Source organism: Aspergillus caelatus (genome assembly GCF_009193585.1).
Source record: "Aspergillus caelatus strain CBS 763.97 unplaced genomic scaffold BDV27scaffold_152, whole genome shotgun sequence".
Taxonomy (NCBI): Eukaryota; Fungi; Ascomycota; class Eurotiomycetes; order Eurotiales; family Aspergillaceae; genus Aspergillus; species Aspergillus caelatus.
The window spans coordinates 65,179-89,189 of NW_022475415.1; the positions used below are offsets into that span (position 1 = coordinate 65,179).

At 49.1% G+C, this 24,011-nt stretch overlaps 9 protein-coding genes across 9 annotated transcripts; 4 read left to right on the top strand and 5 right to left on the bottom strand.

Moving 5' to 3' along the window:
• Window positions 1-304: 304 nt before the first annotated feature.
• BDV27DRAFT_166437 (type I polyketide synthase) lies at window positions 305-7,164 on the bottom strand (the record flags this gene model as incomplete). Its single annotated transcript, XM_032074189.1, has 5 exons — window positions 305-582; window positions 641-4,936; window positions 4,991-6,475; window positions 6,529-6,811; window positions 6,884-7,164. 5 exons carry the CDS (start codon window positions 7,162-7,164, stop codon window positions 541-543), a joined length of 6,387 nt encoding a protein of 2,128 aa, XP_031925196.1. The 3' UTR covers window positions 305-540.
• Window positions 7,165-7,827: 663 nt separating this feature from the next.
• BDV27DRAFT_166441 (uncharacterized protein) lies at window positions 7,828-9,490 on the top strand. Its single transcript, XM_032074190.1, has 2 exons — window positions 7,828-8,076; window positions 8,135-9,490. Exons 1-2 carry the CDS (start codon window positions 7,930-7,932, stop codon window positions 9,473-9,475), a joined length of 1,488 nt encoding a protein of 495 aa, XP_031925197.1. The 5' UTR covers window positions 7,828-7,929; the 3' UTR covers window positions 9,476-9,490.
• Window positions 9,491-10,022: 532 nt separating this feature from the next.
• BDV27DRAFT_160080 (wax synthase family protein) lies at window positions 10,023-11,459 on the bottom strand (the record flags this gene model as incomplete). Its single annotated transcript, XM_032072974.1, has 2 exons — window positions 10,023-10,506; window positions 10,573-11,459. 2 exons carry the CDS (start codon window positions 11,457-11,459, stop codon window positions 10,023-10,025), a joined length of 1,371 nt encoding a protein of 456 aa, XP_031925198.1.
• Window positions 11,460-11,615: 156 nt separating this feature from the next.
• BDV27DRAFT_132066 (NmrA/HSCARG family protein) lies at window positions 11,616-13,098 on the top strand. The gene is made up of 4 exons (XM_032067780.1): window positions 11,616-12,051; window positions 12,112-12,301; window positions 12,365-12,876; window positions 12,937-13,098. The coding sequence occupies exons 1-4, from the start codon at window positions 11,731-11,733 to the stop codon at window positions 13,006-13,008; spliced, it is 1,095 nt and encodes a 364-aa protein (XP_031925199.1). The 5' UTR covers window positions 11,616-11,730; the 3' UTR covers window positions 13,009-13,098.
• Window positions 13,099-14,740: 1,642 nt separating this feature from the next.
• On the bottom strand, window positions 14,741-16,242 carry arp2 (hydroxynaphthalene reductase arp2). Its single transcript, XM_032067781.1, has 2 exons — window positions 15,130-16,242; window positions 14,741-15,032 (listed from the first exon to the last, which is right to left on the bottom strand). The coding sequence occupies exons 1-2, from the start codon at window positions 15,878-15,880 to the stop codon at window positions 14,995-14,997; spliced, it is 789 nt and encodes a 262-aa protein (XP_031925200.1). The 5' UTR covers window positions 15,881-16,242; the 3' UTR covers window positions 14,741-14,994.
• arp1 (scytalone dehydratase arp1) lies at window positions 16,079-17,041 on the top strand. Its single transcript, XM_032074191.1, has 4 exons — window positions 16,079-16,307; window positions 16,373-16,428; window positions 16,502-16,543; window positions 16,612-17,041. Exons 1-4 carry the CDS (start codon window positions 16,277-16,279, stop codon window positions 16,978-16,980), a joined length of 498 nt encoding a protein of 165 aa, XP_031925201.1. The 5' UTR covers window positions 16,079-16,276; the 3' UTR covers window positions 16,981-17,041.
• Window positions 17,042-18,187: 1,146 nt separating this feature from the next.
• BDV27DRAFT_22425 (uncharacterized protein) lies at window positions 18,188-20,138 on the top strand. Its single transcript, XM_032076055.1, has 4 exons — window positions 18,188-18,450; window positions 18,499-18,615; window positions 18,669-19,793; window positions 19,862-20,138. Exons 1-4 carry the CDS (start codon window positions 18,236-18,238, stop codon window positions 20,016-20,018), a joined length of 1,614 nt encoding a protein of 537 aa, XP_031925202.1. The 5' UTR covers window positions 18,188-18,235; the 3' UTR covers window positions 20,019-20,138.
• A 477-nt stretch (window positions 20,139-20,615) lies between these two features.
• Window positions 20,616-21,718, bottom strand: BDV27DRAFT_160085 (aldo/keto reductase family protein; the record flags this gene model as incomplete). The annotated part of the gene is made up of 3 exons (XM_032072975.1): window positions 20,616-20,924; window positions 20,978-21,053; window positions 21,123-21,718. 3 exons carry the CDS (start codon window positions 21,716-21,718, stop codon window positions 20,616-20,618), a joined length of 981 nt encoding a protein of 326 aa, XP_031925203.1.
• An 860-nt stretch (window positions 21,719-22,578) lies between these two features.
• BDV27DRAFT_160086 (Zn(II)2Cys6 transcription factor domain-containing protein) lies at window positions 22,579-23,604 on the bottom strand (the record flags this gene model as incomplete). Its single annotated transcript, XM_032072976.1, has 1 exon — window positions 22,579-23,604. One exon carries the CDS (start codon window positions 23,602-23,604, stop codon window positions 22,579-22,581), a length of 1,026 nt encoding a protein of 341 aa, XP_031925204.1.
• Between the last annotated feature and the right edge of the window lie 407 nt (window positions 23,605-24,011).

Sequence of the window (24,011 nt, forward strand, 5' to 3'; positions counted from 1 at the left end):
GAGAATGGCGGGGGGAAAAGAAATTAGAAGGATGAGATAGACCTGGTAGAACGCACCAAGTCTCCACATCACTCCAATAGAACGTAGTGGGAGCAATGTTAGGATAAGAAAAGAATCTACGTTGGGCCGTGAAAGAGGTGACCAATAAGGTGGAAGAATTTAATACATATTAAGCCATGGCTACCAAATAAAAGCCCTATCTAAGTTACCGAAGAATAAAAAGACTTCCCGGAGTCACTCTAGATAGCAATATTAGTCCTCTAGGAACTCTACAATTACCACAGCAAGTGAGCCGCTGTGAAGGATATATACAGGGCAGAGACAAGCATCAATAGATGTGATCTCTTCAGCCCTCTCCTTTTGACATCAATCAAACACCAGTAGTAGGACCGTTCCAGCCACGATCGTGCAGATGAAAGCCGAGAAGTAACGGAGGCAACCAGATAAAGTAATAGCTCCCCGATAGGTACGCACAGGGCCCCCTTGGTCGGAGGCATCAAACGCAACCTGGATACGAACACTCTCGACTTTCGGTAATTCCTAGGAGAGGAAGTCCTTGATGTAGGAGGCAACCTCATGAAGCTAGATCAAGTTAACTGGCGGTTTGTTAAGGTATATTGGAAAGGCACATAGTGCTTACCTGTTCACCATAATTCAGCATAGTGAAGTGGTTACCGTCGACCGTCTTGAATTGCACCGAGTTAGTACCGAGGAGCCTGTCCCATCCGTTAAACCCGAAGTCGGTACGGTTATCGAGGAGCCACGTCATGCTCCACGGTTCGTCGTCAGTCTTGACAGGCCGGGGGTCGGTGGGGTGGCGGCACACTCCATGTTGTGCCCAAATGATGAGAACCTTGGGGATTTTTGTGTGAGGCTGGATAGGAATGGCCTTATATTCAGAGAGCGCTTTTATGGTGGCCTCAAAATGTGGAAGTAGCCAGGACGGTGGGGCTTGGCCGTTACTTCCGAGAAGACCAGATTCTGCGAGGAAAGCATGAAAGCGCTTCGGAAGTGCGGGAAGGCTAACTGGGCATGGAGAATCGAAGAATACAAGCTGCTCCACGGTTTCGCCTTGAGTAATCAGCTGCTGGGTAACTTCATAGGCGAGGACACCTCCCGCGGACCAGCCACCAAGATAGTACGGTCCCCTCGGTTGGCGGCGACGAACTTCATTTAGGTATAGGGTAGCAACTCCACTTATTCCTATGGTGAACTTCGAAGGGTTAGTCATGAAGGGGCAATTAAGACCATAAACGGCGATGGTAGCGTCGACTGGCGGAATTGTGGCATACGATGTGGCTGATCCTGAGCCGTCAGGGAACAAGAAGAGTGTTTTGGTTGCTTTACTCGGCTTGCCCTGGAGCAAGATAGACACAGCCCGCGCTGTTGAGACTATGGCCGAGCTTGGCGCAGTATCCCTGGCTTGGGGACTCGATTTTAGGGTTCTCTGCACAGTGATGGGAGGGGCGGTGTTCGTAGGTGTATTGAGGCCAAGGAATTCTTCAATACAGGCGACAGTTCCATAGTCGACAAAGAGTGAAGATGGGAGCACAAGATCTGTCTGCTCCCGTAGGGAACCCAAAATTGCGATACTCATCAGAGAGTCTAGGCCGAGGGAGGAGAGATCAGCGGAGCCGGTAACATCCTCCAATGGAATGTCCATCTCTCGCGCAATTGTTGCGCGAAGTATATTGCGGATTTCATCTTTCTTTGGGCCAGGAACGTCATTCTTGGGAGGGATTTCATCAGACTCAATGGAAACCTTGGAAGCGGCCTCCCAAGAGTCATCCATCGAGGATGTAGATGATGTCGATGCTGTCTCGGCCGCAACAAAATCTTGCAGATACTTCATGAAGTCACCAACCGTCTCGTTGTCCAAGAATGCTGAACCCTGAATATCTAGACCTAAGTCCTCGCGAATTCTCCCGGAGATTTGGAGGGAAAGGAGGGAATCAATTCCCAGATTCGCAAATTCACAGTCATCTTGTAGCTCTGAGATGGCTAGATCTGATTCCTCGGCAATTATCCTCTTCGCATGTTCGATAGGCTTAGGAACTGAGGGGGCCGGCTGCGGTTCACGAGACTTGACAGTCGGACCCGGCCTCTGAGTGTCTCGAGAATGCCTAGCCGTGCCTGTTGTTGGAACCGTTGCTGGAGCTGAAGCTGCAGGCTTTGTTACACCTGCTGGCGGTAATAGGCGATTAAGAATATTGCGTGGAATACGCTGGAACTTCAATCCCCCAACAACACCAACGACCTCATTTCCATGGAGAATATAAACATTCCCGACCATAACATTATTTGGTGCAGGCTGCATCTTCACGTAAGTTGTGTAGACAGTAGCGCGATCCAACGCCCGAGCAAATCTCATAGATTTCCAGCCATGAGAAATGTAGACAGCATCTGACCCAGCAGCACCACCACCATTAAGCAGAAATCCAGAAATATGGGCAGAACTATCAATCCAAAACGGACTGACCATGAACTTCCCATCCTTGTCCTCGGTTTGGAATGCAACCTTAGCGGTACCTTCGACATTTTTGCCGTCAAAGATCACCTCTTCCATGCCCTGGAAGGGACGCGAGTACGAAACAAGTGAGGCAAAGAGCTTATATGCGGTCCCTCGAGATACCTTGTCTGCTTCATTGCGTTCAAGCTTATCTTGCAACATCGAGATACGATCTTTTATCCAGAATGTGTTCTCTTCCCAGTCAGTAATCCAGTTTGCTTTATCTTCAAAGTTCACAACACATTTGGCATGGACTGCAAGCTCTTTTCCGTTACTATCCACACTGGTATACTGCAGAGACGCTTGCTTCTGCGCCCAATCAGCAGTGACAGAGAGCTGAAGGAGCTGAGAAGTGGTGATGTTGTCCTTCACAATCAGTGGGTTCATAACCTCCATATGTCCAACATTGAGACCAATGTTCTTCTTGTCCTGCTTAAGCTCTGCGATAATATACTCACAAACCGTAAGTGCCATATCCGCATAGAGGGATGAAGGGCAGAGCCCGGCGCCATTGACCATGTGTCCACGAATAGCTGCGCGCAATGCCGGATCCAACATGTCTGACTGCGTCACCACCCGGCCTTTGTCGCCATTGAACTCCTCAAAGGCAATCCTTTGCACGGAAGTCGTCGACAACTTGGGCGTAACTGAAGCAGGCTCCATACCCTGCGTGGCCTTACTATTGCGTGTATCAACCTTGTGCAGACACCAGTCGTTTACGTAGTCAATCCAGTAGTTTTTGTTGTCGAAGCGATATTGCGGAAGACGCAGCAATTGATGACTCGCATTATACTCGTGGTGAAATTGGTGCCAGTCTATGGGAACACCAGCAGTAAGAAGTGTTCCCGTAGCAACTACTAGTGTCTTCCAGGAATTTTCACCTCTCTTAAGGGAAGGGATGGCTGCCATGCTGCCACCAACTGTGGTCTGTACCATTTTCGAGCAAATTGGATGAGCGCCGATCTCAAGTAGCACTGTCTTAGCATCCAGGAACTTCTCATCGACAGCACTTTGAACGGCGGCGGTGAAGTTAACAGTCTCTCGGGCATGGCGGGCTAGATACGAAGGATTGAATATTCCATCAGTAGAGATGGTCTCCCCCAGTAGTGGGGATATAACTGGTACATTCGGCTGGTTGAAGATCGTAGACGATGCTATAGATTCAAATTCCTCCAGGATAGGATCAAGCTGGGCTGAATGGAACGAATACGGAATATCCAGAACCTTGAACTTGAATCCGGCATTAGTCAACCCTCGTTGCAGCTTCTGGATATTCTCTCTGCTTCCGGAGAGAACCGATTCATTTGGAGAGTTGGAACAGGCTAGGTCGAATGTGGGTAGATCTGAGGTATGACGAAGTTCATCAATTGATGCATTTACAGCAATCATACCATGTGTGCCAGGGGTTGTGTGCTGCTCAAGCAACCGGGCACGGTGCCCAACTAAATGGATCGTATCCACGGTGCTCAAAACACCCGCTGCATGCAGTGCAGCGTATTCACCCAGGCTGTGGCCAATGACTGCAGCCGGTTGGACTCCCCATGACTGCCACAGATGCACGAGGGCTATCTGGGCGCAAGTTAGCGTCAATTGGGCAACCATCGGGGATGCATCCTCAGTTGCACATTTGCCCTCAATAATCGGGAGGATCGAAGGGAAGCTCAGATCAGTCGATAGGCGATCTAGCTGCTGAATCTTGTCGCGGAAATCACGATTCAGCTCGTACAGTTGTTGAGCCATCCCTGTATAGAAAACGCCTTGGCCAGTAAAGACGAACACAACCTTAGGGGGCTTTGTTGGAGCTGGGGTCATATTGGACGTATCTAGGCGCTCTTTCAAGGCTTGGATCAGCTCACGACGGCTAGACGCGGTCATCGCTATACGGTTGCTATAGTGCGCTCGCCGAGCTGTCAAACTGTACGATAGGCTCCCGAGAGACACATCTGGATTGTCGTCAATCCATTCGATGAGCGCCGATATGTTGTTGCGCAATGCTGATAATGACTTCGCTGATACGACGAAAGGCAAGAATGGACGAGGGTCATGGTCCTTTACTGGTTGCATTCTCGACCCCTCCTGTAGCAGGACAGCTGTATTACCTCCAGCAGCGCTGAAGCTGTTAACGAAGGCAATTCGAGGCTTTCCAGCAACGGCCGGCCATGGCTGCTGCTTGAATGGAATTTTCACATTGAGGGAGTCAAAATCAGGGAGCTGAGGGTTCATGGCTGTCTTGATACCGACATGAGGTGGAATCGCTTGTTTTTCCATCATCATCAGAACCTTAATCAGTGATGATATACCAGCAGCGGCTTCACTGTGGCCAATATTGGATTTCAGTGCCCCGATATATAGATTCTCACGCTCCGTACGTGCACCCTTGGGAGCAAAGACGCTCGTCACGGACCGTGTTTCCGCAAGATCACCGGTCTATTCGTAGATTTTAGCAACTACAGTAACAGAAAACGGATGAGGAAACTATACCTGTGTACCAGTTCCATGCATCTCCACATAGCTGACCTCCAAAGGGCTGACACCAGCTGTGTGTAAGATAGTCTCATAGAGTTCCGCCTGATTTCCACTGTGGGGATTGGTAATAGACACTGCATCTGCACAGTGGTTTGTAGAGGATGCAAGAATGACTCCAAAGATTGGATCCTTCTCCGCCACAGCATCATCCAGGCGTTTGAGAACAACACTTCCAACTGCATCTGCACGGCAGTATCCATCTGCGCCCTGATCCCACGTCTTGCATGATCCTGTTTTGGACAAAAACTGCCCTCGACTGAGACCGGCGTAGATATCTGGTGCAGTAAGAATGTTAACCCCTCCTGTTACAGCTGTGTCACAGTCGCCCGCCTTGAGTGCAGTGCAGGCAATATGCAGTGCAGCAAAACTCGAGGAACAAGCCGTGTCTACACTATAACTAGGACCACGGAACCCAAAGTGGTAGTTTATACGACCAGGAGCAAAGGCCCGAACACCACCTGGAATAAAGTAGGTTTCGATGTGCTGAGCGGCATTTACTTCACGCCAATCATCCGAGGTCTGACCATAGAATGTACCCACACGGTCCGCCATAGTTGAAGGAGTACTATTAAGAACAAAGCCAGACATTTCCATGGCCTCATATGCTGTGACAATTGCCAAGCGATGCATTGGATCCGTCTGTGTGGCTTCACGTGGGGACATGTTGAAGAATCGCGGATCGAACAGACCAGGCTCCTCGATGAAACAACCGTAAGGAGTGTGACTAGTGTTGTTCGTCTTCCCGGTGGGGTCGTAATGCGTCTCGACTGGAAAGCGATCTTTAGGAATCGTTCGGTGCATATCTCTCCCGTTTTCTAAGACTTTCCACAGTGCTTCAACGTCAGGAGCCCCTGGAAAACGACCGGAAAACCCAACGATAGCGATTTTCTCGCGGCTTGAGTCATTTGTCGAGAGTTCATTGAGCCGCGATGGTACACTCTCTGACATTGGCCTTATAACTATGGGCTTTTCTTTTCCCGGTGTTTCGATAGCATTGGAGAGGCTTGTGGTAGCCTGCTCTCCACAAAAGGAGAAGACCTCAATGGAAGATTCCGTGCTCCTCTGGAAAGTATTGGCGAGCTCTTGTTGCATAATATCCCAACGCGCGGTCTCGCGTAATATTTCATGGACAGCCTGTTCGAAACAAGCCCTTCCATTGCCGCCGTCGATTGATCTGCGGGTCAGGGAGGAAATAATCGGGCGATAAGGGGGCGAAATCCCCTCTAGCATGTCTGCTTGCCGCTGCAATACTTCGACCACGTCTTGTTCTTGGTAAAGATGAGGTGCGTGCCAAAGCCCAGGGATCAGGGTCGTGGTTCTCTGCAAAGCTCGCCCACGGAGCCGCGAGGCTAGGAACGCGAGCCGCGATTCATGGCCACTGATGACACACGTCCGTTGGTCGGCGAGCGAGGCGTAAGCTCGAGAATGCTTGGGGATATCCTGCGGGCAAGTTAAACTTAGGCAACCATAGATTCACTACAGGGACAACCCACTAGCTCATCCTGGATATCCTCTAACTCGCGATTGATGTCTTCGAGAGAGCCCTCTGCAATGAGACGGAAGCTATGCTCGGAACCTGGCTGATCAATGCCTCCACCAGCCTTCGTTATAACAACGCCTGTTCGGAACGCTAAGCGCACAGCCTCAACCGCCAGGTCAACTAACTGTATAGGTGTCGAGGCACAGGCTACTGCAGCGGCCGACAATAGGCCAGGCCCATGGCCCAAGATAAAATCGTCCCTGGAGGGGAATCGGTCTTCGTTGTCTTCGATCAATCTATAGTGTCATTAGCCATCGAGGAAGCTTAATTGGGACTAGATTGTTACGTGCTAAGAGGTAGGGCCTTACTGGAAAAATAGTGATAATTGATAGACACAGAGCAACGCGATGGAAATTTCTAATCTTTTCACCCGCTGAGACCGCACTCGCTCAATTAGGTCGACCACACTGTTAAATGGTGGGAGCTGTGCGCGGCATAGTGCTGGCAGCAGGCTGATCTCGTCCCGTAGAGCAACATGCACCTTTGACAAAAAGGCATTCAGTAATATGGATCCACGATTTATCCGATTTGCAGAGGGAAGGCTCTGTTGCCCATCAACGAGCTGATCTGTGAATAGAAAGGCTCTCATGTTGAACTGAGCGATTCTGGTGGATGGGTGATTGTGTTGATGGACAGTTGGCCTCTGTACGGGGAAATTATACTTAAAAGTAATGGGAGGTTCAACTTTGGCCTCTATACATATGATTTTCACACTGGGCCGGTACGCAATCAGTGGGGACTAGTTCCTGTTGGAGTATCCTACTGTTCTACTGCGTGACGGCTTCAAACTGTCGCCGCTCACCATGAACGGGAATGTTCTCAACATGCCAATGGGTATCTACATAGAATTCCCTACTTTAATTCTACGAAATGCATGTGGTGACATAGTCTGAAACCTAGTCTCCACTCCGCCATTCCTCGGGGATTCCTGGAGTCCAGCAGATCAAATTCAGGCTGACATGGCATATTCCACGGCCTAGAACTATTACACGCATCATAACTCGGGTAATACAAGTAGCTGCAAGTCGCAAACCATCTGCCTTTTCACCGTCACCGCGCGGAGTCTTGGTTCGCCGCTAGGCCGTCGGGACAGGAGTCGGGGATCGGCAGCAGCTCGGGTTATTGCATCTGACATGTATACCGGTGGTCCCCGACATCTTGGGCCGTTCACCGGAATCTCCTGGGCCAACCTCTTGTTGAAGGCCAGATATACTAATGTCATGATCGATGGTCCTACGAGTACGCCGGAAAGTCTCAAGCCTTAAGCCCCCACTGCTCCCAAGGTTGCCTTCACCGGAAATAGGATAATAATAATCATCATAAAAAACTCTCGATACGATCCCCTTGCATCGCCATGACTGCCACTAGTACTAGCCCTGCTGTTACAAAACTAGCGGCTGAGCTGCGGGAGACTCTACAGGAATCAACTGTTTTGACTCCAGACTCAGATGGCTACAATGAAAGCATCAAACGATGGAGCGATGCAGTAGAAAAGAAAGCGGTATTTTACTATCCCACCACTCGCTGACAGTGGGGCTCAAGGCTAACACGTGCTCCAGGGCATCGTAGTTTACGTTCGATCCGCTGAGGATATCTCTGCTACCATCTTAGCATGCCGCAAACATTCCATCTCATTTGTTGTATCAGGAGGAAAGCACTCGTCTAGCGGTGCTTGCTCATCCGAAGGTGGATTGGTGATTGACTTGGCCAAGATGCGCGAGGTCCATGTTGATTCCGCCACCAACCTTGTCCGAGTGCAAGGCGGATGCATCTGGAAGGATGTTGATGATACCGCTTTTGAAAGTGGACTCGCGGCGGTCGGAGGCACTGTGAACCACACTGGTGTTGCTGGGCTCACTCTCGGAGGTGGCTACGGGTGGCTTTCAGGCCGATACGGATTGGTTATTGACAACTTGCGGGCTGTTCAAATGGTCTTAGCGGATGGTACCATCACCACTGTCTCTGAGGAGAATCAGCCTAATTTGTTCTGGGCCGTTCGTGGCGCTGGCCATGCATTTGGTGTCGCTGTCGAGTTCACCTTCCAGGCGCATGAGCAAAAGAACCCTGTCTGGGCTGGCCAGATGGCGTTCCCCATTGACAAGCTGCATACTATCATTCACTTCGCGAATAACCTAGTTTCCACTACTAATGGAGACTCTGGGCTGATCATGGGCATCACTGCCCCTCCATTCACCAACCACAAGCCGGCCGTTATTACCAATGTCTTTCATAATGGATCTACCACCGAGGCACTGTCGATCTTCCAGCCTCTCCTAGATCTGCAGCCCATTATCAATAGCACCAAGGAACGGCCGTACAACGAGGTCAACGGTATGATGAACCACGCCGTCGACTACGGTGGTCGCAAACTCTCAAAGAGTGCCGTCTTTCAGACCCCCTTGCGACCAGAGTTTGTCAGCGACATCATCCTGCCCGAACTCGAGCGGTTCCACGCTACTGTACCCGGTGGAACACGGTCCATCCTCCTTTTTGAATTCTTCAAGTCGGACAGGTGGTGTGAATATTCTACCTCTGATATGTCTTTCGCCAACCGCGGCCCGCATCAGAACTTGATGGTTGGGCCCTTCTGGGACCGCGCAGAACATGATCAGGCAGCTCGAAACTGGTCCCAAGCCGTGTCTGAGCTCGCCTGGCTCGAGATTAAGCGTAACCAGATTGACAATGGTCCTGCTGCGAAGCCAGCACCAACCACTGAGTATGGAAACTACGACCATCTCGCTGCCAGCCCGCGTCGCATCTTTGGGGCTAACCTCGAGCGTCTGATTGAGATCAAGCAGCAGTATGACCCGCAAAATGTGTTTGACAAGTCATACAGTTTAATCAGGGGACATGAAGAAGTTGGTCGGGCGGCGATAGGCGTCTGTCAACGCCAATCTTGATAATATTGTGCCAAGTATCTAAAGTAGCTCGACCAATCAACAGGTTTATACATGTTTTAGCCCACAAAGCCCATGAGTATTCTACTATAGTAATATGGTTCTGTGAAAATGTGCATATCTGTCAGGATAGAGTGTCTTAATATTCCATCTAAAGAGCATTAGAGAAGAGCCTTTAGTTCAATGTAGCTCCCCTGCATAGCCAGAAATTCAGTAGTTAGCCTCTAACAGGTTATTAGAATCTTCATTAATTGACATATTGATTCAATGTAGCTCTTGATGGGCTAGAGCTCTGCGCTTCCTTTGGCAGTATGATGCAACATCCGAAATCTATGCTTGCCAATTCGGGTATCCGTCAAGCAGATCTTACAGTGTTGACACTATATATCTCAAGTTAAATGCACAGCCTTTATATCTTGTTACCATAAAAGGGGTCTCCCCCGATATCTTGACTTATGTATTTCTTCTGCTCTTATCTGTCTAGCTAGAGGTAGTCGGTAACTGACTCGGACAAATTCGATTCACCAGTCTACTAACTTTCATCCTAGATTCATGCTAGATACTGCTTAAGCAATTGAGTGGCGCTCACCGGAAACATCGGTTCAGGGGCGTTGCGAAAATAGCCGAAAGCGTACGGGCTAGCCGTGTAAAGCACCCAAACCGCCACCCAAATGTAGCCCACTAAAAGCTGCCATGTTTCTGGTAGCTCTCCCTTTTTCGCTGTCACCTCCCCAGGCCGTCCAGTATTGCCCGATACTTTCGCCTTGGTAAGTTTAAAGTATGCTTGCTGAGCCAGGTCCTCGATAGTGATACCAACAGCCTGTATCATAAAGGCCGAGATGGCCCGGTTATCAGACCCCGGGATGCCAATGACCTCATCCACGAAGTAATGAATCGTTCCACTCAGGCCAAATGTCAACAACACCGTGAGGATTCGTCCCTCGACTGAGCGTCTACGCAAGCGGAGGACATCGTAGACGATGAAGCGGATGTTGCTCGAGAGCGGATTGCGCAAGCCAGAGTGCCAGAACACGCTAAAAAGTACCACTGATGTTAGTTTCAATCTATATTATTAAGCCCCACGGTTGTCAAGCACTTACGCCCAAAACCGTCGAATAGTCCATGCGTTCTCAATACTTCCAAAATAAGGAGGCCAGTCTTTAGGTTCTGTGAGACCCGTTGCAACACCAAAGATACTGGTAATATCATAGATGAACCGAACTGTCGTATAACGGTCAACCCAGAAGAAGAACGTTGCAATAAGCCGCAGACGCAAACAGGGAAGTGTCCATAGTTGTGGTGAAAGAAAGATTGCTGCTCGCTCCGGAGCGAAAGCCTCCACTGGCGCCAATCGAAGGTTGGCCAGAAGGTCCAGCACCAGATACCCCAAGACACAGGCGATTAACTGGCTCCAGATAAAACGCATACGGGAGGGGATATCTGGATAAAACGAGGGTATGTTTGGTGTTTGGCGGGATGTCCCAATTGCTCGATAGCTGAACATGACATGCATCGCCCACTTCAGTCTCGTCCACGGATTCTGGGGACTGGCCTTCAACAGAGATGATTGATCTCCCATTTCCTTCTTTTCTTTCCCGATATCTGGTCTGCCTTTTCTCTCCACGCCACGGTCGTCCATGTACAGCCTCTGCAACCCGAACACGTCGACAACTGTCAAAGACAAAAGCATGAACGGACCGTCTAACCCGCCCGCTTGGTTTCGATTGGGAAAGACCTCCGGAGACAGACGGTGATAGCATATGCTGGCGACAGACGCAAACGGCAGTACAGCCAGTCGCACCGACGACGACGGACGTGTAAAAGCTAGGATAAGAACAGGAGCAGCATGACTGAGAAGCATGAGAGGCAGCGCATTGGAGAGGTAAAAACGCCGCAGCAATTCTGGTATGCCCCAGAAGCCGAGAGCCCCCAAAGGGACATAAGCAGCCAGGACGATGAAAGCGACGTCTTTTGGAGGCATAGACATAGTGAGTAGACTGCTGGGTATACTCTCGACAACTCACATGTGCCTTCTTAGTGGCGCATCTGCACGCCCAATCACGTATGATATATAAGTCAGCCTCGCTCATCGTCATTCGGGCCCGGCAGTAGATCTATCAATTTGCGACTCCACCGTCGGGTTTCGGTCTTCGCATCGTGCATCGAGGGTAATTCCGCGGTCCGAGCACGTATCACACCTTCAAAACTAGTCTCTGTACCTTTTGCATGGGCATGAAAGCCGCTAGAGCCCACCAACCATGATTTTATCCCGTCGCACAATCTTCGGCGTCTTTTTGAAACCCAGAGCCTCGTCTTCCTTTTCTATTTTTTCCCAGCCTCTCCCCCACTTCCGTGCTCAACAACCTCACCATTCAGCCCTTTGCCCTCGTAGTTTTGCAACGATGTCTAAAGATACTATTGTCATTTTTGGCGCCACTGGCAAGCAGGGTGGCTCTGTTGTTGACAGTATCCTGAGTGACCCCACGGCAGCCAGCCGATTCCATGTCAAAGCTGTCACCCGTGACGTTTCGACGGATAAGGCGAAGGCATTGGCTGCAAAGGGTGCTGAGCTGGTTACGGTATGTACAATTTTATCCTGATCTCCAGACTTGAGCGACTAAATCTGTCCATCCTCATAGGGAGACCTGAACGATAAAGAATCTTTGCGTCCTGTGATAAAGGGGGCCTATGGGGTTTTCGCTGTCACCAACTTCTGGGAAATCTTCAGTGCGGAGAAAGAAGTTCAGCAGGGGAAGAATACTGCCGAGGTCTGCAAGGAGGAAGGCGTTCAGCACCTTGTATGGAGTAGTCTCCTCAACATCAATAAGCGTGCGCAGCCCTCCACCCGTTGCCTCTTTGTCCCCCGGCGCTAACACGTTCACTATATCGCAGTTACCAACGGCGTGCTTTCCAAAGTCTACCACTTTGACGGCAAGGCTGAGGTCGAGGAGTATATCCGGTCCCTTGACATTCCGGCTACCTTCTTCCTCGCCGGCTTCTTTATGTCCAATGTCCCGGGGGTGAGCTTCCGCCAGATCCCCACTGGTAGCTACGCCCTCTCCATGCCTGTTCCGGATGACACGCCCGTTCCTCTCTTTGCTGCTGAGTTTGACACCGGTAAGTTTGTTAAGGCAATCTTCCTCAAGCGGGACGCTACGCTAGGCAAACGTATATACGGGGCGACCACTTATTCCACTCCTGCGGAAATGGTGGCTACTTTCCAGAAAGTCTACCCCGAGACGGGCAAGCACGCCAAGTTCAATCAACTGTCTCATGAGGCATTCAAGGGCATCATGGCTGCAACCGGTGCCCCTGAGATTATTCAAGAGGAGATGCTGCAGAATATGCGCCTTATGTCGGAGTTTGGGTATTATGGAGGGGATGCTTTAGAGCCTAGTCTTGCGGTGAGTTCAGACTTCGGCCATGCTTCTTAACCAATCGACATACTGATTTGTGCAATGTAGATCGTTGACGAACCATTGACTACTTGGGAGGAGTACATCAAGCAAGCCACCGCTTTCGCCTCGTTGAAGTAGGCTATTTAATGTATAATCCCATGTGTACATGTCATGGGTAGCGCACTATATCGTCCAATATGAACATAGTAAAGCCTCATTCGATGTTCCACTAGATGTAGTCTAATTGGGCTTGTCATTTAATATTGCTATATTCTCTGATTGATTAGTCAATTCTCCGTATAACTACTTTTCATCTCAATCCATTCTCTCCATAGAACAAGTTTTGCCTCGTCGCTGCACTCAAATAGGACTTGCCTTGGTTTACTATTGTACTATCAGTTTTGTTGATTAACATGGAGTTATGTCATAAGCTAAAGGTTACCAAGCGCCTCCAACTCCATGCAGTAGCTAGCATTCATCCTTATCGAGGCTCCTAGGTTCATATGTCAACCCGTGAAGAATGCGAACGCAGGCCCTCGATGCCATCCCGATGTGTATCGTAAGTGCTTTTGTCTAGCTGCCACTCCGGCTACTCCAATCTCGCCATAAATAATCGTATCATGTCTTACAGCGCTCTAAAAGTTTTAGTATCCCTTCTATACTATACAATAAATGCTAGTCCGCCGGAATCGTATTCTTTGAGTTAGGAGATAACAACAAACACATTGCAAGCATTGATAGTGACGTAGTACAACTATGCAAGCCTACTTTTCCATCTCTCTATTCTTTATGCTTTAAAATTTTAGATGCCAACGTTTGTCAAGTCAATATTTCATATGAATAAGCAGACGCCTCAAACGAACAGTTGGGTGATATGATCCTAGTGCCAACCGTGGTTCTTCCGAACACGCGCACCAAAACGACTCCGAGTAAATTGAGAGACAACGCTTTGTGTACAGGGATAAGATATCCTTGTAACATAATTACATCTGTAGCAGCTGTCTAGTGAAGAGAGGGTGAGATTATGATCCATCTCGATATTTATACATGCATAGAAACAAATATATATATATATCTACCCAAACCTCTAATCATAAACAGCTCTACACAGATTGATATAAAACCTTTGATAATTTAGTTCGGTGGTTTAAACTAATTACAGTAGCCTAGAATATCCAGCTTTCGAAATATTGTAAACGCTAAAAAGTCCATATTCTGTGAGAGGGGTTACCCAGTACACAGTCCGGGTGGTGATTAACCGTTAGCCACTCTACGAACCTTTTGAAAATCCGCCCTGATAACCACTCTACTTATATTCTAGAATGCTTTCAGATGTCCTAGTTATCTTATTATTGCTTATGGCTAGTAGATTCTAGTAATTAAGATAAGTTATATCTATCGAGATAGCTAACTGATCGTAGAGACTTTGGACGAACCCCCGGGCGCAACAGATGGCTAGAATAAATAATAATGAAAAGACATAAAGCTTTTTGAATACTAGAAAATTTCAGATCTTTTGAAGCTAAAATGACTAATAAGATACTGCGTTCTTGCTTCGCTTGACCTTTGGAACTTTCAGGCATTTTTGGTAGTATAGGCAATAGTTGAATAGCTTCATTTTTAGGTGCAAAAAAAAAAAAAAAATTGCTGTGTTGACCGGTCCGTGGACCGGATATGTGTACGGAGTATCTCTCGGAAGACGGGCTGCATACTCAGCCTCGTATAAGCATAAATGGATCCCAATCTCCGTAATTCTCTTGGGTATAGCTCTCTTCGGGGATGCGCATAACTATCCCGTCTAGCCACTCATAGCAGTCCTCCGTACTCCATGCTATGTAAATATTACCAACCGTGCCTCTAGCGTCTTAGGTAACATCCTAGATTGTAAGCTATATTGATCAACTTTCTGATTGACTAATGGGGTCTGGTCCAATCTACTAGTAGCAATAACTAACAATCGATTAAGAGGTGCCAAAACATTTTCCTGAAATGGTAACCAACAAAAGGGAAAATTTTTTTTTTCTAATAATAGTATCACTGTGTTATTGCACGTAATCTGATCGCTTAACTCCGTCGGTAACAAGGGTAATGATTGCAAATCGCGGTAACGCATTTCATGCAAGGCTACGCCGACGCCCCGCCGGAGATAGTTATGTTCTGACCTGGCCAAACGCACTCCTGTCAGATTTGGGCCCCGACGCCATACATGATAAGATGATAAATCATAAGTCTCGGGGATTCGGGAATAGGAGCACATACCACTGAGCCACTGGGCATCCTCTGTAGCCAAGAAAGCCACCACTTTGGCGATATCGGTGGGGACTCCCATGCGACGCATCGGGGTCCGAGCGGAGACGAAGGCTTCAATATCGTTGATGGTCCACGATGCATCAGCACCGGGGATGTACTTGTACCCGACTTCTGCGGCCATATCTGTCTTTACCCCACCGGGCGCAACGCTATTGACCGTAATGCCTCGGGGCCCCAATTCAGGCGCGAAACACCGCGCAAATGCCTCGACGGCGCATTTGCTCCCGGCATAGACCGCATGCTCCGCCAGCGACACGTGGGCCGAGATACTGGATGTTAGAATGAGACGGCCATTGTCGGACAGATGCTGGGAGGCTGCTTGCGCGACAAAGAACTGGCCGCGAGTGTTGACGCTGAAGACACGGTCAAACTGTTCCGGGGTGACTTCGCCGAGCTTGCCGAAATGTTCGACCCCAGAGTTGGAAACGACAATGTCAATCTGGCCAAATCGGGTCTGGACTTCTTGGAACAGGGTTTGGATCTCGTGGGGGTTGGAAACATCCGCCCGAATGCTGATCGCTTTACCGCCCTTGGCTGTGATATCGTCGGTCAGCTCCTGCGCGGTGGAGGAGTTGCTTCGGTAGTTGATGACAACAGCGGCCCCACGGAGAGCCAGTTCCCGTGCAATCCCGGCGCCGATCCCGCGACTGGATCCAGTGATGAGGGCGACCTTGCCGTCTAGTGGGGTTGCAGTGGACATTTCGAATGCAAGAAGAGAGCCGTGATAATGCAACAGAGAGCTCCGCACACCTATCACTGATTGCGAATTGATATGTGTGGACTGTTACCTGGAAGAGCGGCTCTATTCCTGCCTCCGCTCTTTATAGGCAAGCCCGACGGCTTGCGCATAACTTGTCATCCTTTGCTCTGACTGATCACAAAAACAAATACCGACGGCTCGCATTGTATGTCCGCCATTTGGCCGAAGACCGAGGACTATTCACGAAGTTCGAGCCGACGGTACGAGGACCTTTGATGGGGACGTGCCGTAATGTTTTGAATGGTAGAGTAACATTTTATATCACTAGAGATTTTTACTGTGTGAACTGGAGCTCGCTCCCCTGTATCCAGAGTTATACGTTCTAAATTCCATACAATGGCACCTACTACCAAACCAACCTTTGAAGGTAAATAAGCGCTCCGCCTCAGGTAACTATTCCTGAGAGGGTCTAACGTATTTTCGAGGGTGTAGAATGGCTAGAGGTCAGTGAGCTAGCATATGAGTGGGCGGAGAGCTACGACTCCAAGGTAGATGCCACCCTCCTCTCCCCCAGGACCACCAACCTGGGCTAATCTCTCACTTGTCTAACCCGAATTACAGGACTGGGCACGCCTTCGGTCTATTCTAGCCCCTACTCTAATGGTATGGCACCAGCGGTCGGGCCCCAATCTCCGGATTATTTAGTAACCTTGAACGATGAAACCGTGTAGATTGATTACAACAAAGTCAATAATTCCAAGTTCTCTGATCTGCCTGCGGATGATTTTGTCGAGATGATGAAGGACCCACTGTTCTTAGGCGACCCCAATATCGATTCTCAGCATATGCTCGGCCTTACCAAATGGGAGAAAACGTCGGACGATGAGATTGTCAGTCACTCCCAATCGAGGGCTGCTCATGTCCGGTGGGAGGAGGGACGGGCCGCTGTGGCGGCGAAGGGCCATGGACATGGAGTTGTCACAACTACGTATCGGAAGATTGATGGGGCATGGAAATGGGCGGGGATCAAGACATTAGTGCGCTGGAATGAATATGACTTTGAGAGGGTTTTTCGGGGAGCTGCTGGCAAGTTCGACTAGCGCGAGGGCGAGGATAAGAGGGATTGCCATCTGGAGCGTAGAGCTTCAAGCCCTAAAGAACCAAGAATAATAAAAACCCAGCTGTTAATTAGGAGCCAAAGCAGCTAGAGTATTTCTTACCCTTGAATCGCTTCTATTCCTCATCGACCATGTATCTGAATGGCTCATCTTGTACCCGGTATTTGTGACGGCCCAGTCCCTACACAGGCCTGACATTATTCTTGTTTGTTCTTTTTGTATTCAAGATATACGATATCCCAGAGCTTCGCTCGTGGAATATACTCTTCTTCGAGTGATTCTCTCGTATTAGAGCTACCAAATCTGATCAAATTATCCACGTTGGCTTGAGCCGTCACAATTTTTACGAATCAAAGGATGACACGGATCCTCCCCGTACAATGTATCTTTAGCTGCCACTTTGTGAGCTCCAAATAGCTATCTACATTTGAATAAGTGCTCAACAGGTCATTATTTTTAAGACTTTGCCCCACCATTTATTGATTGGGCTGGCCCCTGCCTATCGGTGTGAGACGTAATATGCAGGCTCGTCTGAAACTACAGCCGCAAACGAAAAGTAACTTCTATCAACAGTCATTGTCAGGAGCGGGTATTTAATGCACAGAAAATGAATACATCTCTTTTCTGTTGATGGGGCTGTAACTCATATGACTATAGCTTCCACTTTCTGGGAGATGGCAGCGGTTTCGCTTACTAAATTGGCCGGTTTAACAAAATAAAGATACAGATTATAACCCCTAAGGGTTTGAAAATAGTATTGAGAGAAAAGAGAAAGAGAAAAATGTAATTCGGACTGCTGGAGCCCCGCCTATGACAATGGCTGGCTCAGCCTCGGGAATGATGATCGATGATATCCCGATTCGGTGCTCCTGAACACCTGCACTGGCCACTATGGTAATATTCCTCCCCTCCTAGTGGAGTGATAATATTCTAGCCCACTGCAAAGCACATACGAGGAAAGGCGATCATCGGGCAATCGCTGTATTGGTCAGGGGTAATTTTTGCTTTTTCTTTTGTCGAAGGCACGGAAATAGCAAGGATGTGTAGAAGCCAAGAAGGAGGAAATCAGGAGAATAGGAAAAGACAAAAGGGGCTTCTTAGCCTAAGGGCAACTGCTCCGCTCATGAGTGCTATATAACAGCGCCATAGACTGTATTTGCACTGAATCCTGTCATCAGTTAGCTATAGGAATCACGCCCCTTAAACGATTGTGTTACTGGCTGCTTTAGTCGGCACCATGAGGTTCCATTTCTCCGAAGTTGTGTCTATTCTCTCTGGCGTGACACTTGCATTCGCTGCGGGTCTTGATTTGGCACAATCCCCCGATCCAAGCACAACCAGGAACAACCTTCTGCAATGCGTGAGGGGTGCCTTGAACGAATACTTGAGGGATTATCGGATCGTGACTCCAGATAGGAAGGAGTACGAGACTGTCTCGACTGGCGTCATCTTGTAATTAAGCCATCCAAAGTCCTCTAGATCCAGGCTAACTCACAAAAGGGCCCGCCAATACCCAGCAGTGGTAACATACCCTATTGAGATTGACGAAGTAGTGAAGCTTGTCAAGTGTGGCTATGACAATGGATACACGGTTTCACCGCGGTCTGGAGCTCATCAGTAAGGCCATCCGACTCCGGGCTTCCTCACGGACATAGCTGACCCTGAAAAAGCTTCGAGAATTGGTCCGCGCTCAATGGAACATTGGTTATCGATATCTCGCATATTGACCATGTTCAACCCTCGTCTGATTTAAATACAGCGGTTGTGGGCGCAGGTGCAAGACTAGGCACTGTTTACAGCATCCTGGGCAAGTACGGCCGCACCTGGATTGCCGGGATCTGTCCATCTGTTGGCTTGGGTGGATATATCAGTGTGGGAGGGTATAATATGCAAATGCGCAAGTACGGTCTCGCGGTCGATTGGATGGAGTCAGCTAAGGTTGTTTTGGCCAATGGGACCATCGTCACTGCATCAGAGACAGAGAACCAGGATCTCTGGTGGGCTATGAGAGGAGGTGGCACATTCGGCCTCACCGTGGAAGCTGTACTGAAGCTCACAACTATACCTCGGTCGGCTATGCTGTCAATGAACGCCCCTAAGGAATCTCGACTTGAGGTTCTGAAAAGATTCATCAACTGGGCGCCGGCACAGGACCCTCTGTTCAATTCTCAGCTAAACCTGTACGGCGACCATGCCAATATCCTGGGCTGGTATATCGGAGAGTCGAAGGGCAACCTGGATGCCCTCATGCATGAGTCTGGACTTCTTGCTGTTCCAGGCGCACAATTTAACATTACTGGAAACTGCAGTACTGAAAATTCGCGTAACTTCTGGGTGTACACACAGCAAACCTGTACGGATGACGAGACGGCCCACGCACTGAGCAACCTTCTTTATAACGTTGTACCGGATGACATTGTGCCTATCAACAATGTTTCATACAGCTTTGACGACACACCTGCTCTCCCGGATGAGCCTCAAGCAATGCTCTGGCCTCATCTGGGAGTCGTGGAGAAGACTTACATCCAGAAGCTTGGTGATTCCGGCCTCAGCGATGAGGACCTGCAATGGATAATTGAGAGAACCGGACAGTTGCCAGCCGAGTTGGGTGTCTGGGCTGAAATCACCACGTTTAACATGTCTAGCGCTCCCCCGTCAACCAGCGCATTTCCTTGGTTTCGGGATGCGGAGATCATGTTTCGCGTTGAAGTTAACAAGGTTGAGGACGAGGAGGTGATGCAGCAAGGACAGCAATTCATTGATGAGCTGGACCAGCTCATGCTTGCGAAATTAGGGTAAGGTCTCCGTTGATTGATCCAGAATACAGTCGTCTTACTAACGAACCCTATTGTGGTTGTGACAGAAGCGCCTCTTACGCGGGTTATATTGATGCCAAAATCCAGGTCGACCCTCACTACGCATATTGGGGTACGAATGTCGATCGTCTGGCTGAGGTGAAGGCTGCATATGACGAGAGTGACTTGTTCAGCAATCCCTTCTCTATTCGACCCAAGGCCTAGATAGATAGTGACTGCGGCTGACAGACAGGCCGCGCCATGTGTGGGTGCGGTGCCATGTTCGAAACTGGTCATTGACGGACGGCATGCTGAATAGACCGGATGAGTGTCTGCACATGTGGGATTATTATTATTATTATTATTATTATTATTATTATTATTATTATTATTATTATTATTATTATTATTGTTATTTTTGTGATTTTTTCTGGCGTCCTATTGTGTACATTACTCATATATCAATTGCAGTTACTACATTTCTGGGCTTTAATGTACCGATTTTCACTCAGCACCGTGGCCCTCCGGCTTAGGGTAGCCTGAGCCAATTGAGAAATGATTAAGAGCTTGGAATATTATGGCAGATCACATAGTCCGACCGGGAAAGGGTTCCTCTTCCCAACAGATCAGCGACGTATGGGGATTCAGTATGCACGTTTCTACCTAGTCTACTCCCAATAAAAGCCGCAAAACATGCCGAACTCGTCCGTGATAAGATACTAGACAGCTCTAGGAAATTTTTACCGAAACCTTGCTGGGGGAGTAGATATACAAACCCTATCATACATGGGTACTGTAAGGAATGGACTGCACACACAACGCCTAGAGATGGTATGGAGCTGCCTCGTCACCAACCAACTTCCCCACCTGGTCAACCAAACCTGCCAGGTGCTCATCCAACGGACCCGCCTCGACCGCGTCCAGATTAGCCTCCAACTGTGCGAGGCTCGATGCACCAATGATCACAGAATCTCCATACTGATGACCTAAGGCCGAATGATAGATCGTCCAGCGTAATGCCAGCGCGTGCCCACTAATCCCCGCCGCCTCTGCTGCCTTTGCTGTTTCGTCAACTGCGGCAAGGACCGCTGGTCGAAAGTACGTATTTTGATAATTTTTGCCCATGTCAGTCTGAAAGTGCGTTTAGTGTGACGGACTTGTCAGCACGGCGATGAATGACTTACATTTTTGTCCCAGCGTGAACCAGGCAGGGTGGATTCAGGCGAAACCCGACCAGTGAAGAGGCCTGCTGCTGCGGGACTAGCATGCAAGAAGAGTTGAAGTTACCACTATCACACAGCTGCATTGTTGATCGAGTTGTGGTCTTACCTGTACGCGTAAAACGCTATCCCGTGCCGTCTAAGAAGAGGGAAGAGCCGTGTTTCTGCGGAGCGGATGATTGCATTGTACCGGCCCTGGTACACACTAGGTTTCACCAGACCATGTTTCTCGCAGATTGTCAGGATCTCCTCGACCTCCTCCGCGGTATAGTTGCTTAAACCAAACCGAGCGAATTTGCCGGCCCGGTACTCAGCATCTATCGCCCGGCACGTTTCCTCAAATGGGGTCGCCCGGTCTGGTGCGTGTAGATATAAAATATCCACCTTATCCGTCTGTAGCGCTTCGAGAGACGCTGTGATACTTTCTTTAACTCTATCCGCCCGGTGGGATCCAGGCTTCCAGGACAGGACTTTGGTGGAGACTGTGGCCCAAGAAGGAACTCGCAGCTCCCCTAGGATCTTCTCAGAGGTACCCGGGGAACCCACGGGGTACGCCCGAGCCGTATCCAGGACGGTAATATTTCTCGCCTGCAGGGTGGTCAGGACGGGGGATGCGGTTGCCCTATCGTAGAATTTGGCCTGAGGGGATCCTGTGCCGAAAGCAGCGGTGCCAAAAACAACCTGTGGGTGTTTTGGTGGTGCCATGGTCAATTGTCGATAACGACGTAGCAGAACTCTGTATTGGGGAAGCATAAATAAGTGGGTGTGAACTCGCCCTACTTTTACATTTAGGAGACGGCGCCGGTTTTCGGCGTTCTCGGAGTCCCGCATTCGCTCTCTCGCCGGTCGGTTTTAACCTCCAAGTGCCTTCACCGATGGATAAGGCATAGCCGGCCAAGTGAGAGGTTAGAGAAGCGTCTAACATATCCATTCTCACAGCCTCTCTCGTGGAACGAGAATCCAGGGCTTGGGGGCGGCAACTGCAGTCTGTAGCCTTACTGGCGGTCCACCGACAGCCCCGTCCCATCCCGTCCCCAAAAGTCCGCCGGTGGGGTCTCAAATATTCGTATCCCCAAGCAGACGAAAATGGCAGTAGCCATAATTATTATATCCGCGAATACCAGATGCCTGAGATGCTATCTCTATCTGATTATCTGTATCCAAATCAGCGCGGATACGACGCGGATATCACGTTACTCAACTCATTCGCATAACTTTCGCTGAATTCACCCAGATTTGATCATGTTTGTATTATTTGTCTATCCGCGACACTTTTGAAATCCGCGGAGTTGGATATGTTGCCGCAGCCTAGGTACATCTTCATGCATAGTCTTGAATACCATGGACATTCCCCAACCAAATAAAGCAAAGAACAGCCCGTGAAATAACCGAGATACCATTGCCCCACTCCGCGAAGTAAAAAAAAAAAAAAAAAAAAGGAAACACGAGAATAAAGAGAACAAGGAAGGCTGGGGCTCAACGCCAGCTGAAAATTAACTAAGTTAAATAGCCAGATCGGAAATGACATTAAATTGTACATCCACTTCGTAAAATCATTAGTGTATTCAGAGACACGGTTCCCAACCCCGAATTCGATCGAACTTGGCACGAGCTTGCTTCTTCAGATCCGCGAGTAAAGGAGATATTAGGGATATATCCCCGGTCCGAGTGCCATTGATCGCGGGACTGTGTTGTTGAGTGAGGCTCTGTATTAACATTCCGACCTTGGAGAGCTCAATTCGAAGGAGATTGGCCTGTAAAACCCGCTCTTCACCTTGGTCAAGTTGATAGGACCCGAGAGAAAGTCGCACCGACGTGGGAGACTGTCTTCCTTGGCTATCTAGCCCACATATTACCTGATCAAACCCTTCAAGGATATGGATTAACAGGGCGACTAGTTCCACCAGTACAAGGATTCCCTGTCGATGATGGGGACTAGTACACTCCAGTACCGAGATACAGACAGCCATGGTAGCCTTGTGCTTGATCAGGAACTCGTCAAAGGCGACCGTATCCGATTGTGGCCGAACACCAAGATTCGCTAGTTCTTGAGCTAAGATACTCTGACAGCAACAAGTGGTGCCAAATAATGAGGCGTGTGATATGGAGGTCGATGAATTAGGATGGGTAGGTAAATTAGTAGCGCTGGCAGCAACGCCGGTCAGGTTGTATGTGTCGGCCAGCGGAGGACTGAGAAGGTTAAATCGATTATCCAGGTCGATGTCCTTGCCAGGGAAGGAATCAGTGGGAAACGTATATTCCCAATCTTGGAGTAATTCCTCAGGAAAGCTGGGAGTCGTCGAGGGGGAAAACGGCTCCTGTAGAGAAGGGGTGCGTCGAAAGTTGTGCCCGGTGCGTTTATATGTCGCGCGTTTGACCCCTCGTAGGGACACCCTATATACACAGGAAATGTTGCGGCTCTGACAGCGCCGGCATGATGGCCTATCCCTGGAGCACTTCACTTTCGCGGCGTTGCAACCGTCACACGCATTTCGAAGGGGAAGTTCGTCGGTGCCCACGGTGGCAGCCGAGGTTGTCGCGGATTCCGTCGTCACTGGGAGGGATGCCAATGGATTACCCGAGATAGGCATTGTGATTGCAGGAGAAGGACATCCGTCGGCGAGAGCTTTGATCCAGGTTCGTGAGGTCATCCTTCAATTCAATACATCATTCTGCCTTATGAAAGCAAATGTAAGACTAGATGGAAAATACTGCGGCGAAACTTTCACTCTGCCCTTTAAATTCCCTTTGAGGTCCTTCTTCTTTCCTCTTTCTATCGGAACTAAGTTCAAGCCTGATGCATTAACTTTGATATCAGATCATCGTCACGGTTTTTCAGCTGTATGGGGCGATTATGTACTTTGTCTGCCGATCAACTACTTATGGAACTTATGGAAGACGTGGCACTTTCTTCCCCTAATCTTCCCGCTGATATGTCATATGCAATTCTCTCCTCGGTCTTTTTTTTTTCTTTTCTTCTTTTTCTTTTCTTTTGTTT